We start from the raw sequence: 16,631 nt of genomic DNA on the forward strand, positions 1-16,631 counted from the left end.
ATAGGTGAGGGGCCCAGAACCGTGACAAAGGCCACTGACGCAATCAGCACCGTTTTCCGAGATCGGGGCCACACACTATTCACTGTCCAGGGGAGCTGGACTGGAGGAAAGGCCGAGGCTTCAAGCCGGGGCCACTCCTGGGTCCTGACAGTCTCGCGGGGGTGGGGGTGGGATGTTGGTGGCGGAGGGGCGCCATTTCCCGTCCTGCGTGCTCCGCGGCGCCTCCCGAGCCGAGGGGGCGGCTGACGCAGGCGGCAGCTGACGCTCGAGCAACTGCAAGCGCCGGGCCCCGGCCGGGGTCTGTGGAACCCGAGCACGATCCGCGGACGCGGCCCTCCACCCAGCTGGGTGCTCAGCTCTCGGCTCGCGCCGGGGTCCGCGCTGGGCCTCCTCGCACCCTGACTTCCCGGCCCCGCGCTGGGCTCACGAGCGTGACACCCCTCCCGGCCACCAGGTACCCCTCCCCGCGCTAGGCCCCCACACCCGCGCTCCTCTCCCGCGGCGACCGGTCCCGCCCGCCCTTCCTTCCCCACCCTCCCCGCCCGCATCCCGTCCCGTCCCTCGCGCCCCTCTCCCGCGGTGACCTAGGGGCCACCCCCACCCCAGTCGGGGCTGAACCTGTTCCCCACTCGTCTGTGCCCTCCCCCTCTCCAAAAAAAACAAAAAACAAAAACCGCAGAAGACTGCCGTGAATCGGTTGCCCACATCTCCGTTTTGAAGGTAAAGTTTGGGGACGAGACTGTCAGCTGTAAAAGTTAAGCGTATAAAGAATAACAGCGTTCTGGAAAGCGAGAGGCCAGAGCACGGTGTAAAAACTCAAAAGAAAATTTGTTACAGAGTGAGGTGGTCATCGCCCACCACCCCCCAGTTCTCACTCGAAACCCACAGAAACACATTCGGGTGGAGTCAGGAGGAATTACAGACAGGAAGCTGAGGACTTCAGAAGAGGGCGGTGGTGGTTTAGTCGCTAAGGCGTGTCCGACTCTTGCGATTCCATGAACAGAGGAGCCTGGCAGGCTACAGTCCATGAGATTCTCCAGGCAAGAATACTGGAGTGGGTTGCCATTTCCTTCTCCAGGGGATCTTCCCAACCCAGGGATCTAAACTGGGTCTCCTGCATTGTAGGCGGATTCTTTACCAACTGAGCTACAAGGGAAGCCCCTTTAGAAAAGGGTACAGGGGATTAAAGATCTGTCCTCAGAATTCTAGAACTAAGCTTGGTCTCTGAAGCTCTCAGCGCAGGATGGGAGCCCAGGTTGCATCTATAGCTCCTCACTACCCTCGCACCCCTCCTGGCAATACAATTTACCATGGGAAAATTGAGGTCCTGGAAGGAAGTAGCTTGTCCACCATCACACACCTCATTCTGGGCAGAGCCAGGACTGTTAGCCCAGAACTCCAGTTCCTGAGCATCATTTATGAACATTAAAATATGTAAGTCAATTTTTTACAAATACCGTTTTTGTGCCAGGAAATTCAACATGATCAGTAACTCAGTAACTCCCAGTGCCTCCATCTGTTGCTTGCGTGAAGTTACCCTCTCTGGCCCCCAGTTTTCTTATCTCTGCCGTGCAGACTATAATCCAGGCCCTCTGATGAGACTGAAGGTGCAGATGCTTTGCAAACATTGATACCAGTGGGAAGTTAACATTTACGGAAAGGAGGGATGCATTCCAAGGCCAAATTCAACCAAAAAGAGAAAATGGTTGATTTGCAGAATTTAATGTGCTTGCCACTCACAGAGAGGCAAAGATAGGGTCCTAGTTAGTCTTGCCTAACTTGACAAGACAAAAATTCTAATCTTGCCTGGGAAGTCCCACAGACAGAGGAGCCTGGCGGGCTAGTCCAGGCTGAAAAAGACTTGGACACGACTTAGCTTAGTGACTGAACAACAACAACAACAACACAACAAAATGGCTTACTCCATTCCCCATAGAGCTGTTGTGATGATTAAGTGATATGCCCTTAACACTGTGCCTGCAAGGAGTGAGGAATCAGTGAAATGGGATGTGTGCTCAGTCTCTCAGTTGTGTCTTACTCTGTGTGACCCTTTGGAGTGTAGCCCACCCGGCTCCTCTGTCCATGGGATTTCCCAGGCAAGAATACCAGAGTGGGTTACCCTTTCCTCCTCCAGGTGATCTTCTGGACCTGAGGATTGAACCTGTCTCCTCCATTGATAGGTGGATTTCCTTACCACTAAGCCACCAGGGAAGCCCCAGTAAAATGCTGATAGGGCTATTATTTTTTCTGATTTTTTTTCTCCCCATCCTCTGTGTGTCTTTATATTCCCCCAGAGACAGCTTCACCATGTACGGGGCACTGATGGAGAGGTATGTGGCAGCCATGGTGCTGAGTGCAGCTGGAGATGCCTTGGGGTACTTCAACGGAAAGTGGGAGTTCCTCCAGAATGGGGAGAAAATTCACAGGCAGCTGGCCCAGCTTGGCGGCTTGGATGCCATAGATGTGGAGAGGTGGAGAGTCAGCGATGACACCGTGATGCACCTGGCCACGGCAGAAGCACTCCTGGAAGCCGGCAAAGTCTCAGACTTGACTCACTTGTATTCCCTCCTTGCTAAGCATTACCAGGACTGCATGGGAGACATGGATGGCCGGGCACCAGGTGAGAACAGCCGGTGGAGGTCCTGGGCAGGTGGAGAACTAAAACAGACCCAAGGAAGTCATTTAAAATGTTGATTGGGATTTAAATATCAAAGATACTAGTTTTTAATCTTTTAATTAATTAATTTTTTTGCCACACCCCGAGGCATGTGGGACCTTAGTTCACTGACCAGGAATCAAACGCATGCCCCCTGCATCGCAAAGCAGTCATAACCTCTGGACCACAGGGGAAGTCCCAGGACATTAGTTTTCTTAGTTATGATAAAAATAGAAACAAGCTAAATGTTCTGTCATTTATTTCATTATGGTGACACATCTGCACCCATTTAAAATTACACAAATAAGTATTTACTGATATGGAAAGATGTTGTATACGAAGCAGAGTAGATTATGAAACACTATATATCTTATGAACCCATTTTCATTAAGAGTATGTATGTATATCTGTTGGGAGAGATTTGGGTGGTAAGAGTATTTATAGTTTCCTATTTTCCTTTCACTTATTCGTAGTTTCTAAGTTTTCTTTAATATCTATGAAGAAATTTTTTTCTTTTTAAAGAAGACTGGAAAAGGTCTTGTAGAGACTCTTTTTCTGGTTCCAGGTCTGCTCACAAGTGGTTCTTGCTCACATTTTTATAGTCACTGGGCCAACAGCTGATGTGAACCACCTTTTCCCTGGCTCTTGTATTAGTTAGCTTGACCTGCCATAACAAAATACCACAGATTGGCTGGGCTTAAACAACAGATATCATTTTCTCACTGTTTGGGAAGCTGGAAGCCTGAGATCAGGGTGTTGGTTTCATTTCTTCTGAAGGAGTCGTTTCTCTGGCTTGCAGACCATGCTGTGCCCTCTCAGAGCATACATTCCTGGTGTCTTTTTTGTGTGTCTCAGTTTCCTCTTCTTGTTAGGACACTGATTAGATTGAATCAGGGCCCTTCCTAACATTCTCATTTTAAATTCATCACCTCTGTAAAAGGCCCATCTCCAAATACAGTCACATCCTGAAGTTCTAGGGATTAGCTCTTCATCATATGAATTTTGGGGAATACAATTCAGCTCATCATCAATACAGTTCAGCTCATAACATTTCCTGATGAAAAGCCCCTCCCACAAACACAGCAGCATCTAAGTATGCTAGTGTAAGTAAGGCACAGTGCTGACTTGGGGTTTGGAGTTGGGGGCCTTCATCACCATACATTTTGGCTTTCCCTTTCCATCCAGGAAAGTTGGAGGCAGGGCTTGGTTCTCTCCTTCTGGGCTTTTGCTTTGGTTACCCTGACCCCATTCTCTACCTGACTCTTCCCAGGGGGCGCCTCAGTGCAGAACGCCATGCTGCTGGAGCCAGACAAAGCCAACGGCTGGAGGATTCCCTTTAACACTCACGAGGGTGGCTGCGGGGCTGCCATGAGGGCCATGTGCATTGGTCTCCGGTTCCCTCACAGCAGTCAGCTGGACACACTGATCCAGGTGAGCATCGAGAGCGGCCGGATGACCCACCACCATCCCACAGGCTACCTGGGAGCCCTTGTGTCTGCTCTTTTTACAGCCTATGCTGTGAACGGCAAGCCTCCACAGCAATGGGGAAGAGGACTGATAGAGGTACTTCCAGAAGCTAAAAAGTACATTGTCCAATCAGGCTACTTTGTGGAGCAGAATCTTCAACACTGGTGAGTTTGCAGGTGCACACTTCTGCTAGAAAATGGTTGAGTCTGTATGCACACATGCTTGCATGTGTATGCCTAAAACTCAGATTTTTAGCAACCATCATGGGTCTCCCATCAAATTTCATCATCCACTGCATCCAGCCCCCTCCCCACCCTCCTGCTAAGGATTCTAAATACAGTCCCAGCAGTGATGGCCACCAAGGAGCCAAGTGAAGACCTCAGTGAGTAGGGCAGCTGTACTGCTTCCCTGATATGTAGGGATCCTGTTCTCCAGAGTTTTGTGGCTCTTCCTTTTCTCTCTCTTTTTTTTTTTTTCCTGGCCATGCCACATAGCATGTGGGATCTTCATTCCCCACCCAGGGATTGAACCTGTGCTCTCTGCAGTGAAAGAGCAGTGTCTTAACCACTGGACCGCCAGGGAAAAGTCCCTGTGGCTATTCTTTACTGAGATGAACTTTCCTGATTATTTCCTGGAACTTGTTTTTTCAGTGTTGTCTTGACAAACAAATAATATTGTGAAATCCTTGGTTAAAATGACCTAAAGATAGGTTTTTCCACCAGCTAATTAATAAGTGGTAAGACCACATCTTCCCCTTTTTTGAATTCACATCACATTGCCTTTCTTAGAATAAAAATGTCCAGAGGCTTTCTACTGAAATCATCCGTGGTCATGATGTTCTGAAGTTCCCTCTTAAAAAAAAAAGTAGCTATATAAGAAGATGATGCGTTAATTAGGTTGATGGTAGTGATCATTTCATTATGCATATGTATATCAAATCATCATGTCGTACACCTTAAATATGTACAATTTTGTTAAGAAAGTAATATAAAACAATAAAATATATGATGACAGGCCAAATAAATAAAGTTCACCCTGAAAGTTGACACTTGACCTAATTCTCAACTCAGGGAAAGCAAAGCTACATTTCTCACCTTTAACTTGCTGTATATCTTTTTTATGCATTAATAGAAACAGATATCAATACCTTATTTATATCACTCCTTAGCAAAAATGTATTGAATGAAGGTCACTTAGCATTCATTTTGACTTTTTGTATCATATCATATTAGTACTAGAGGTTGAAGTCATGTTGGAACTCTCCCTGTTCACATTTCTATCTGGTACCTTTCCTGATGGCTTTTGACTTCAATTTTTCAATTGACTGTAGTCTTTTTTTCTCCCTACAGGTCTTACTTCCAAGACCAATGGGAAAAGTACCTAAAACTCAGAGGAATTTGGGATGGCAAATCAGCCCCTACCTTCCCCAAGCCCTTTGATGTGAAGGAAAGGGATCAGTTCTACACTTCTGTGAGCTACTCTGGCTGGGGTGGCAGCAGTGGACACGATGCCCCCATGATTGCCTACGATGCCATCCTGGCTGCAGGGGACTCCTGGAAGGAGCTTGCCCACCGAGCATTTTTCCACGGTGGAGACAGTGATTCTACCGCTGCCATTGCTGGCTGTTGGTGGGGAGTGATGTATGGTTTTAAAGGAGTGAGTCCCTCCAACTACGAGAAGCTAGAATACAGAAACCGGTTGGAAGAGACAGCTCGGGCTTTGTATTCTCTTAGGTAATTACCCTAGGGAGAAGTGACATTCATTTCTGGTGGTTTCTCCTCTTGTGTACTCCCTTTTCTACTGTTTCACTTTTTTCAAAGTCAAGAGTCTTAACCTTATACTCAGGGAATTTTGAGGTAACAGTCCCTTGGGCACCTGAAGCTCAACGTTTCCAAACCTATCCTGTCTTCACCAGCCCCTGCCCCAAATGTACCCCTCTTCCTATCCTGAAGAGTCTATTTCTCAGTTAATGGGATCAGTATCTCCCAAATTAGAAATCTTATAGCCTCATATTTGGGTTTCCATTTTTACCATATAATCTTTCACTAAGTTTTTTTTTCTGTTTGTTTCAGGTTGGGTTCCCAAAAGTGGATTCTAAGACAAAGATCTTAGTGCAAGTAGTTTACTTGGGAGGTGATTCCAGGAAGGACTGTTAGGAGAATGGGGAAGTGAGACAGGGAAGGGAGAGGAGCCAGGACAAGGTGTGTTGATGATCAGGTTCCCACTGTAGGCACTTGAGATGCAGTACATCTGGGTCCTTTGCGTAAGGCACTCAGAGTTGTCTCACCATCTTCCATCTGATGTTGGTGGAGGACCACTCCCAGGGGTGCTAACTCCCTGGTGCTTCCTGGCCTGCCTCTTGTAAAGCCAAACATGAGTGTCCTCAAGTCAAGACTCAGAGATGTTTGCAGTGGCAGGCTGTAGGGTGCATGAACAGTGAGGTGTGTATGTGGGGGTCCCCCCAGCATCTGCTAGGTGGTTCTACATCCTGAATATCCTTCAGATCTGTCATTCTTTTACCTTATGGCACCACATGTTTTTCAGCTGGATTTCTGCATTACAAACTATCTAAGTCTGAAGAGATTCTGCTCCTATTAATAGCTACACCCCCTAATTTCTTAGGTATGGCACTTGAGGTGGTTCCAGCTCATTGTCACCTATTTGACAGTCTTTATTCTCCTCTAGACAGAATCTAGCATGGTGCCAGGCACACAAGAGATGCTTCATCGATATATATTAAATGAATGTTGTTTATTAGCCTCCTGTCTGGTGCCTCTAATTCCAGTACTGCCTTCCGCATTGCCCTCCAGAGAGATCTTTACAAATACACAAGTTGATCATACTGCACGTCTAATCATGTACAATGAATACTTACCCCCTGCTTCTTCATTTCTGGGTGCTCTTCCTTCTCTTTCACCTTCAAGTTCCAGCTCAGGTAGCATCTCCTTGATGAAAACCCACTCTGACTGTTCAGGCTCTTGGCCCTCTCTCTTCAGAACACCCACAGCCTTCTGTCTCCAGCTCTTTCACCATACTGAGCATGTTGTGTGGTAACTGTGGGTCTTCAGGGGGCCCTCTGAGGCTCCTTGTGAGGGCTTGTGTCTTGCCCTCTTTATGGTTTTCCTGTCTAGCCTGTTGGAGACATTCAGTGTTTACTGTGGAGGTTCATCGGTTGGTTTTGATGTGAATGCTTTGAGCATGCACTGACTCTTGTGTTTCAGATACCCTCTACTTCATGACTGTCAGGAGTGACCTGTGCTGGCCTGAGAGAGATGGAGGCTTTGAGGCTTTAACCAGGCCTGTGTGCTAACTTGAGTGAGACAGAATCTCTACTCTGTATCTGGAGCAGGACTGCAGCAAAGGCGTCAGATTGATCATTCTTTTTTATGTAAAGGGATAAGAAAATGCCAAAGCTCTTTCTGGTTCCAAAAGCTCTCGTATGTATTTATATATTTCAGAAAACATGTGTGTTTTAAATAACCAAACTAGTACATAGATTCTTCAGCAGGACAATCAGAAATTGCAGACTTTTAGGGGTGGGGATTTACCATTCACAGAACATGGTAATAACCTCTTAAATGCAGGTGTCTTAAATCCAAGTGCACAAGAAGACTCCTCTGTAGAAATATTTTGAGGATAGTTTTAGAATAATAGAAAACAGTTAGTAAATACATATTTACACAGGATTCTTGAACAGAAGATTAAGATGGAGACTTTTATGACTGTTTTTCAATTTCCCACTTGATAAAAAGTGACAGTATAGTACAGAATAGTGTGTAGTGTTCTGCAGCTGTAGGAAAAAAGGAAACATTTTTTCTGTGTCTTTCTGGGGTTTCTTTTACCAGTAGTCAGGAGAGCTTGCAGTTTTTATTTATTTATTTGGCTGCACCAGGTCTTGCAGCCTGTGGGATCTTTGGTTGTGGCACGCAAACTCTTAGTTGTGGCATATGGGAGCTGTTCCCTGACCAGGGATCAAACCCAGGCCCCCTGCATTGGGAGCAGAGTCTTAGCCACTGGACCACCAGGGAAGTCCCCTGCCTGCAGTTTTAAGGTGGAGCACTAGAGTTCAGTTAGCACTGACCAAGCGGCAAAACTGAGATGCTTAAACCTTGTGATACAGAAAAGGGAAGAAGAGCATTTTAGCAAGTGGATTCTGAGGCATGATCTGTTTTACCTCTATAAGTGGTTTGATGAATGGTCTGAATTTAGTGGAAGCAAACATGGAATGATTTTCTTTTTCTCCAGCCGCTGCCTTCGTATAAGCTGCTTTTCCTGCTCCTTACTGTCATCTTTTTAGTTTTGTGTGAAGAGGGGGGTAGTGAAGGGTATTAAAAATCCAATCCAGTCTCCATCCCAGTCCAGATTTTTTTTTAATTTAAGCTTTACCGAGATATGAATGAATGTAAAATTGTAAGATATTTAAAGTGTACATTGTGGTGATTTAATATACGTATACACTGTGAAAGGTTTCCCTTCATCTCGTTAATAAGCATATCCATCACCTTACATGTTTACCTTTTTTTGGTGAGAACATTTAAGTTCTACTCTCCTAGTAAATTTCAGTTTAACAGTATAGTGTTATCAACCATGGTCATCATGTTTTACATCAGATTTTCAGACCTTATTCATCTCATAGCTAAAAGTTTATACCCTTTGACCAACCTCCCCTTATTTCCCTCACCACCACTGCCCCCTAACCAGCCCCTGGCAACCACTTTTCTAATCTCTGTTTCTATTAATATGGATTTGACTTTTTTTTAAGATTCCACATATATGTGATATCATGTAATATTTATCATCCTCTCTCTGGTTTATTTTAGTTAGCATAATGCCCTAAGGTCCATTGATACTGTCGCAAACATCAGGATTTCCTTCTTTCTCATAGCCGAATAGTATTCTATTGTATATATGTACTACATCTTCTTTATCCATTCATCAATTGACAGATACTTAAGTTGTTTCCATATCTTGACTATTACGAATAAAGCTCAGTGAACCTGGGACACAGATACCTCTTTGATACCCTGTTTTCATTTCCTTTGGATGTATACCCAGAAGTAGGAAGCCTCACCCAGTTTGATCAGTTCTAAAACTTTAAGGTCATGTCCTCTTTCCTCCCCACCAGAGTCAGTCCCAAGCCCAAAGGGCTTAGAGGAGAAAAGGGGACATGGATGCCTCTCTCTTTCCTCACCTTCCTCTTTCGGGGTTCCCTGTCTCCAGTGTTGCCCTAGACCACCCTCACCAGGGGAACCCTGAGGGAGAAGAATCAGTTTCTCTCCTGAAGGTTCTCCTCATCCTTCAGAGGGGTGTAGGCTGTGTTGCGCCTCCCCCCCCCCCCCCCGCCCCCTGCTGCTCTCTACACTCCACCTATCCCTCTCCAATAGGACAGATCTGAAGGCCAGGGAGGTTGCCCAGCACACTGCCGACTCAGAAGCAGCTGCCGCTGACACCTTCATGTGGTCCCCCTCACTCTCAGCCAGTAGACCCCCTCACTCAGCTTGTTGTGAAGCAGAACACCGCCTTCCTCCCCTTTCAGGAAGGAAGGGGAAACCCGCAGAACTTAGGATTCTCGTGATTTCTCCTTCAAACTGCTGATTTCCTGCAGAGGGAAGTGGGGAAGGGAGGTCTCCTAGAGCAGTTCAGCTGCCTCCCATTAAGTCCTCAGGGATTTGTCCTTCCAGTCTCCTTAGAATGTGGTAGTGGAAGGATGTGCATGTGGGGAAGGGGGTCACGGCAGAGCAAGAGGGTAGTGACTTAGCATTTTTTGTTTTCTAGTTGCACTTCAGCTGCAATTGGAGACAAGAGTGAGCATCTCTTTAAGAGCCTGTTCTATTTGCTCTGCAAATTCTCATTCGTCACAGCAGGCACAATTCAGAATGAGATCAGACTTTCAGATTCCTTTTTCTCAAAACCTCCTCTCCAAACTTGACTCTCAGTTGACAGCTTTGCTTCCTATTTCTCTGAGAAAATAGAAGCACTTGGAAGAGAACAACAGTCACACCCATCACCTCTGCCTCCCCCCACCCACACCTGGGTTCTGCCTTCTCTCCCGACCTGTGAATGTTGGTGTGTGTGTAAGAGAGGGAGAGAGAGAGAAAGAGAGAGGAGGAAGAACCAGAATGAACAGAGGAAAGAGATAACAGACTTAATTATATGCATAATATTAGAATAAATTGAGAAGATGACCTGAACCACAGTATGAACTTCTCATGCTAATCAAGTTAATATATGTGTCTTGGAAAACAGAAAAGATCATGAGTAATGTTACAGAGATTAATGGTATTTTTTGAACTTGCTAAATGATGGCACTTCACTTGCTTTGTTACCTGATGGCTAGATGTTATCTAGAAGTCTTGGCAATATGTACTTTTTAATCTGCAAAATTAGCATTGGTCTCCATCTCTGGGCTTCTTCAACCACCATTCTCCATTCTCAATGGAGAATGAAATATTCTCCATTTCCTCTTCTGTCTCCACCCCTGCAGGGCAAGTTAATGTGTATCTTTGTAAAACAACCAGAGCTCCTGGGAGCGTGATTTCAGTCAGTCATCCCATGGATCACCTCCTCAAGGAATGGGGTCAAATTAAGGACCAGGGGTCATCCAGACACCATAGAGGGGGCAATCTTGCCATCATTTTCTCATCCTTGGGGTTTGGGTTTGAGGAAACTGACACCTAGGGAGTTGGTGCAAGCTTCCTTTGGGGAAGGAAAGACAAAAGCAGGAAGAAAGTTGAGATGAGATGAGAGCTGGGGCTTAAACCCAGGTCTGCTTGTCTTCAGTCCTACTATACCCTAATTGTTTGCTATAATTAGAAAGTGTTTCCTTAGTCAAAGCCAGAATGAAACCCAGGAGTGAGATGTTGGTGGCAGCATCTGATGCCCTGTCTTCACCTTCTTCCAGCTGTGAGGTGACGTCAAAAGGGAAGTGAGTAGTGGGTTTGAGATGGGCATTGTGCTTTTGTACTTTTTAATTAAAAAAAAAAATCATACACATGTAGAACTATTAAAAACCACACTTGAAAAAATTAATGTGACCTCATTTTGTAGTCATAATCAGGTGAGGCCCAGAATTAATTAAATTTATTAATTAAAATAATAAAATGTATTTTATATTAGTATGTTAGTTTATATTCCCCCCACTTCCAATCCCACCCATAAACTGAAGGCCTGGGATCCTGAAGGAAGATGAGGAAGCTGGAAGTCTGAGTTGGGAACAGGCAGGCAGAAAAGGCTGGAAGGGATTTCGTGGATTCCAGGGGTTGAAGCCTATAATTTCCTCTCTTTCTCTCTTCCCTTCCACCCCCATCTCTTCCTCCTCTCTTTTTCTCTCAAAACAAGCATTTAATGAGCACCATCTATGTGCCCAGCAATGTCTAGGTAGCAAGCACACAGCAGGGAGCCTGAGTAATGAGCGCTGGATATTGAACCCAGCATCCTCGATCTCTCATTTGCCTCCCCATGTTCCCAGATCCTAGGCAAGTAAAACCATCCAATTCCATTCTAGGATGGGGGGCCTCCATGTGGTCTCAAGATCAGGCCCCTTCCCACTGCCCTTCTCTAAATGAGCAACCCCTGCAGAGTACCATCCCTCCCCACCCCCTCCCCTTAGCAAATACTGAGCACTGGCTGAGTGGCAGGCACTGTGCCAGGTGCTTGGGGACACCTCAATGAACAAAAGAGACCATAATTTTGCCCTCTGAAGGCTGATATTCTCCCTGGGGGAGACAGACCATATACACTGATTATAAGCTGGTCCCCACCAGTGTCTCCTGTAGAAAAATCTCTATCCTTACCTTCTAAAACATGTTACTTCACTTTACAGGGGTACCACGCTTTCTTGGCGCCCCGAAACAGTCCTTCCTCGGCCACTGGTCTCTGTGAGCATTTGTTTCCTCACTGGTCACATGGAGATGGCCTTGGTAAGAACTAACAGAAGACTAGTGGCTCTGGCATGAGAACTGCAGAGTCCTGGGCACAGCCCCAGATATTCTCAGTCAGCGTGTCTGGGTTGGACCCAGCAGTCTGCCCTCGGTCCCCTGGGTGATTCTGAGCAACTGCACATGGAGAGCACTGGACCAGATGATGAGTGTGAAGGGAGGGTGCTCTCTGCATGTCAGCTGTGCTGATGCTGCACAGGGAGCACTGTGCTGGAGTAATTGGAACCTCTGACCTGGTGAGCCAGCTCTGATCATGCTGGCGTGTCCATAAGAGTGCCGTCCTCTGTCTCCTGCTCTGGGGAACCGGACTGATTCATGGTCCCAGTTGCTGCCCTTCTGAATCTCCTCTCATCTTTGTGCAGAGACCGTCCCCAGCTAGTGACTGAGCCAGGCGGGGCTGCTAACACAGCTCCTTCTCATAAGAGACGGGCTGCTATTTAGCCTGAGACTTCAGCTGAGGCTTCCCCATGGCTTTGGCCAGGACATCCTAGGAACCGGCGGTATTCCGGGACTTCCTGTGCAGCCCTCTTTCTTCACAGATGCCAGCCCTCCATCACCTGCAGGGTCTCAAGGTCCTCGCTGCCATCTTCTAGTCTTCACAAGTGTTAGCCCCGATAAACCTCTCACACAACCAGTCCCACCCTGGCTTCTTTTCTCTGAGGACCTGGACCTCTACACCTGGCTTGGTCTCTGACACCAGTAGTGCCCTGTCTGCTGCTGCTCTCCTTCCTGAGCAGTGGGATCACACACACGAGGGGAGGTGAAGGCTGGCCCCTCCAAAATAATTTTATCCCCGTCTTGGGTGGCCCTGGCACAGACTGTTGGTGCAGAGGTTCAGGGCATGGCCTCTGGTGCTAGCTTATCCTGCTTCAAACCCCAACTCTGCATGAGCTCGTGCAGGGTATAAGCCCTCTGTGCCCTGAAGCTGTAGATAGATAGTAGTCCCTTCACAGAACTGTGGTCCAGAAGGTTCCATGCTGCCCTGTTGGCGGGTTCTCAGCCTCACAGCAGCGTGCTGCAATTCCACGAGTGCTGGGCAAGTACCGTGCCTCCCCCTTTCCCTGAGCTGTCCGGAGCGAGCACTCTGTGGTTTCTGCTGCTCCTTTGAATGAAGAGGCCAAGTGGTACACTGGAAACACCCTGGTTGCAGGCCAACTCTGCCACTTCCAGCAGCACCATCTCCTCTCCATAGGTCGTTTTCGTTCCCTATTTCTTGGTTCCTTTATCTGTGAATTCAAGAAGCTGAACATCCCTTCTTAGAGGTTGGACTTATCTGTAGCCTCAAGATTCTATTAAGGATAGTACTCTCAGAAGCCAGTTTCATCTTCTTTCATTCTTCCTGGTAAATGTACACTAAACACATATTGTTGACTCAGCTCTGTGCTGGGCGCTGGGGACTGAAAAATGAAAACAGAAGGTCTTTGCCCTCAAGCTGTTCAGAGTCCTTCTAGGGGAATAAACATATCCACAGATGACTCCAGGACAATGTGGGTTTGTGATTGCTTAGAGATGAAAGACTTCTGCCTTGGGTTTTACTAACATTTTATAATGGGAAGTGGGAGAGGTGCAGGAAATTGTTTCCTGATGATGTTTGGTTCAGAGAGGAAGGACAATGTGTTTCAATGTCCCCTGCCTTAAAAAAAAAACAAAAACTATTTTCATTGAGAAGAAACAGAAAAACTGGGTAAGTTAAACAAAGAGGGAGAGTTTTCTTTTACAGGTCATGAGGCCAGTTAATAATTAGTGAGACCCAAGTGGGTGTTTGGTGAGAGGCTGGGTTATGCGATCTCTTTGTCATTAGGGGTCGGTTCTACCCCAGCTCTGAGACTTCCAGCTCAGTGATGCCCCCAGACTTCTGGGAGAGATGCTTCTGGTTGTGGGGTCTCCTTTTGTGGCTCAGTGTTGGAAGTACAGGTAAGTTGGGGGCCGTTTCTTGGGTGAAACTTCTTTCAGTCAATAATTCTGTTTTTTTCACGCCATCTATTTATGCAGCACTAACCTTTGGAAGGTCCCCTGTAAGTCCTCTCCTGAGATGAATTTAAAAGAGGGAGAAAAAATCCTTCAGTCATAAGGGGAATGATGGCACTTCCTTAAGTCATAAAAACTAAACTTCTTCTAGCTGTTTTACTCATTTTTCTAAAATCTACATTATTCCTTTTCACCTTGCACAAGACACGAAGAGTTTAAGGAAATAAATGCAAAATTAGCTCCAAAATATGATTCATTTTCACGCTATACATATTCACTGTTCCAAGATGTATTTAATTTTAAAATCAAAATTTTCCAAACTAACAACGGTTTTATCATTGAGATTGTTAGAGGTTTTTTCTAATCTTGCTGACCCAACTCAAGTTCAGGTTTGTCATCCCTCCTGGTATGACTATGATAATTAATCTGTTAAGTCACAGATGACCTGTGACCTTTAGCACAATTTCCCTCTGATGTGAAAACCCCACCCACCACTCTCCCTTGCTTAATATAGCAAATCTAAACTCTCCTATGGTGTAGACAGTCCGGGAAGAGTGAAGATCCCCTTCTCTGACCAGCAGTGGCATCACCCTTAGAAAGCTCCCTTTACCCTGCCCCCAACAGCCGACTGCTTTTCTGTCACCTCCACAAGACATTTAATTCTCATTCCCCAGCTTTACAACATGTCTGTCTGCCTTCTGCCTGCAGTTGCTCATACTACCTTTTCTGCTCTTCACATCTTCCAGGAAAGCTTCCATGATTGATACCACCCTCTCAGTACGGCTCACCCCTTCCCTGCCTCAGTGGGTGATGTTGAAAAGGTCTACTTAGTTTTATGTGTGTGTATGTGTGTGTGTATCACTCAGTCGTGTCTGACTCTTTGCAACCCTATGGACTGTAGCCTGCCAGGGCTGTCTGTGGGATTCTCCAAGCAAGAATACAGTTCCTTCTCCAGAGGATCTTACCGACCCAAAGATAGAACCCAGATCCCCTGCATTGCAGGCAGGTTCTTCACCATCTGAGCCACCAGGGAAGCCAGTTTTATGTGTGCTTTTTTCCTAACTCAGTCATGTATTTGTGTGTGTGAGTGTGTGTGTGTGTGTGTGTGTGTGTGTGTGTGTGTGTGTATAAAGTGATCATATATCTTGTATTGTGAAGTGACTGTTTACATACTATACACTAGATCTAAAAGGATATATGTCTTATACATTTTTGATGAATGTGAGAAAAACTGCCTTGTAAGGAAGTTATAACTGTTGATTAGTATGTGGGCATGTTTGTTTCCCCCTCTCTCCACCAACACTTTGTATTAATGCTATCAAATGTTTTTCATATTGTCAATCTCATAGGAAAAGAGTATTACATTATTGTCTTAATTTTTATTTTTATTTTTTTTCTTAATTTTTATTTCTTAGTACAATTTGTGTCTCTGGTGTCTTGTTTAAGCAATCTTCTTATAATCTTTCATATTTTCTTCTAAACTCTATGGATTTAAATGAAGATCACCAGGGGCAAATCTTTTGGTCACGGGGTATTTTTTTCCTATTCCCATGGGGTATTTTTTAATATGATGTTGAATTTTATTTGCCAACATTTACTTTAATTTTTGCATATATTTATTATTTTGTATATTTGTTCATAAAGGAAAATTACCTATCATTTTATTTTATTGCCCTTCTTTGGTCTTGATGGTGCTGCTACTAAGTTGCTTCAGTCATGTCTGACTCTTTGCAACCCTATAGACTGTAACCCACCAGGCTCCTCTCTCCATGGGATTTTCCAGGCAAGAATACTGGAGTGGGTTGTCATTTCCTTTTCCAAGATGATTATAACTGCAGGAAATAAGTTTGTTCTATGAAACAGTTTTATATTGGGTTGGCCAAAAAGTTCTTTCAGGTTTTTCTATTCTAGCCTACAGAAAAATCCAAATGAACTTTTGGCAAACCAAATATAAGATAAAGGTTATTTATGATTTATAGGTTGATGGAGTTTTCAAATAAAACCATCAGGCTCTAGCACATTTTATGGTGAGAGAACACTCTTGATTACCAATTCAATTTTTTTGTTGTTCTAATAGGTTTATTAGGATTTTTATTTCTTTCTGATTCAGTTTCAGGAAATTATATTTTTCATTGCTGTTAAGTTTTCCAATGCATTTGTCTGGGAATTTTTAAGAATATCTGTTATACGTAATGTTCTGCAGTTTCACTATCACCTGTCTAGTATAGATGTATTTATTTTTTATCTTGCTCATTACCCTGAGTATAACTTTTGATTAGAGAAATCATATCTTTTTTTAGTTACAGAAAATTATCTGCAGCACAGCTTTTCCTATACTCTTCCCTTAGAGAACAGCCACTAGATAAATGTTGGAGCTTCTCCATGTGTTGCCTGTACTTTTTAACTGCACTTTCATATTAAAAAGCTTCTTTTACTTCTTCTGTACTGGACAGTAGTGTACTGATTATATTTTTATTTCAATGACCTTTTCATTTCCAATTTCTAATTAGCTTTTTCTTTTAACTGTATATTTTATTACTTATGCCTATTTTATTTAATAATTTCTTATGCTCTGTCTTTATGTTTATCCTTGTATATAATCT

General features: G+C 44.9%; 2 protein-coding genes across 7 annotated transcripts in view; both read left to right on the plus strand.

Annotated features, from left to right (window-relative positions):
- The first annotated feature begins 206 nt into the window (after positions 1-206).
- Positions 207-10,506, plus strand: ADPRH (ADP-ribosylarginine hydrolase). Of its 2 annotated transcripts, none has more exons than XM_070466015.1 (5): positions 207-454; positions 2,295-2,620; positions 3,927-4,287; positions 5,473-5,856; positions 9,899-10,506. In XM_070466015.1, exons 2-5 carry the CDS (start codon positions 2,308-2,310, stop codon positions 10,050-10,052), a joined length of 1,212 nt encoding a protein of 403 aa, XP_070322116.1. In that variant the 5' UTR covers positions 207-454; positions 2,295-2,307; the 3' UTR covers positions 10,053-10,506. The 2 variants fall into 2 exon arrangements, with proteins under 2 accessions (XP_070322116.1, XP_020747396.1); XM_020891737.2 differs by lacking the exon at positions 9,899-10,506 and adding an exon at positions 7,345-9,134 and having other exon boundaries at positions 209-454.
- Positions 10,507-13,809: 3,303 nt separating this feature from the next.
- PLA1A (phospholipase A1 member A) overlaps positions 13,810-16,631 on the plus strand; it is a 43,677-nt gene continuing 40,855 nt past the window's right edge. For all 5 annotated transcript variants that reach the window (XR_011487205.1, XR_011487204.1, XR_011487206.1 and 2 more), the window contains exon 1: positions 13,810-13,974. Coding sequence is in view for 2 of the 5 variants with exons in the window: in XM_020891731.2 (XP_020747390.1) it covers positions 13,902-13,974 (73 nt within the window). In the remaining 3 variants the exon portion in view is untranslated. The remainder of the gene's footprint in view (positions 13,975-16,631) is intronic.

The sequence above is a fragment of the Odocoileus virginianus genome, chromosome 4 (genome assembly GCF_023699985.2).
Source record: "Odocoileus virginianus isolate 20LAN1187 ecotype Illinois chromosome 4, Ovbor_1.2, whole genome shotgun sequence".
NCBI classification, from domain to species: domain Eukaryota; kingdom Metazoa; phylum Chordata; class Mammalia; order Artiodactyla; family Cervidae; genus Odocoileus; species Odocoileus virginianus.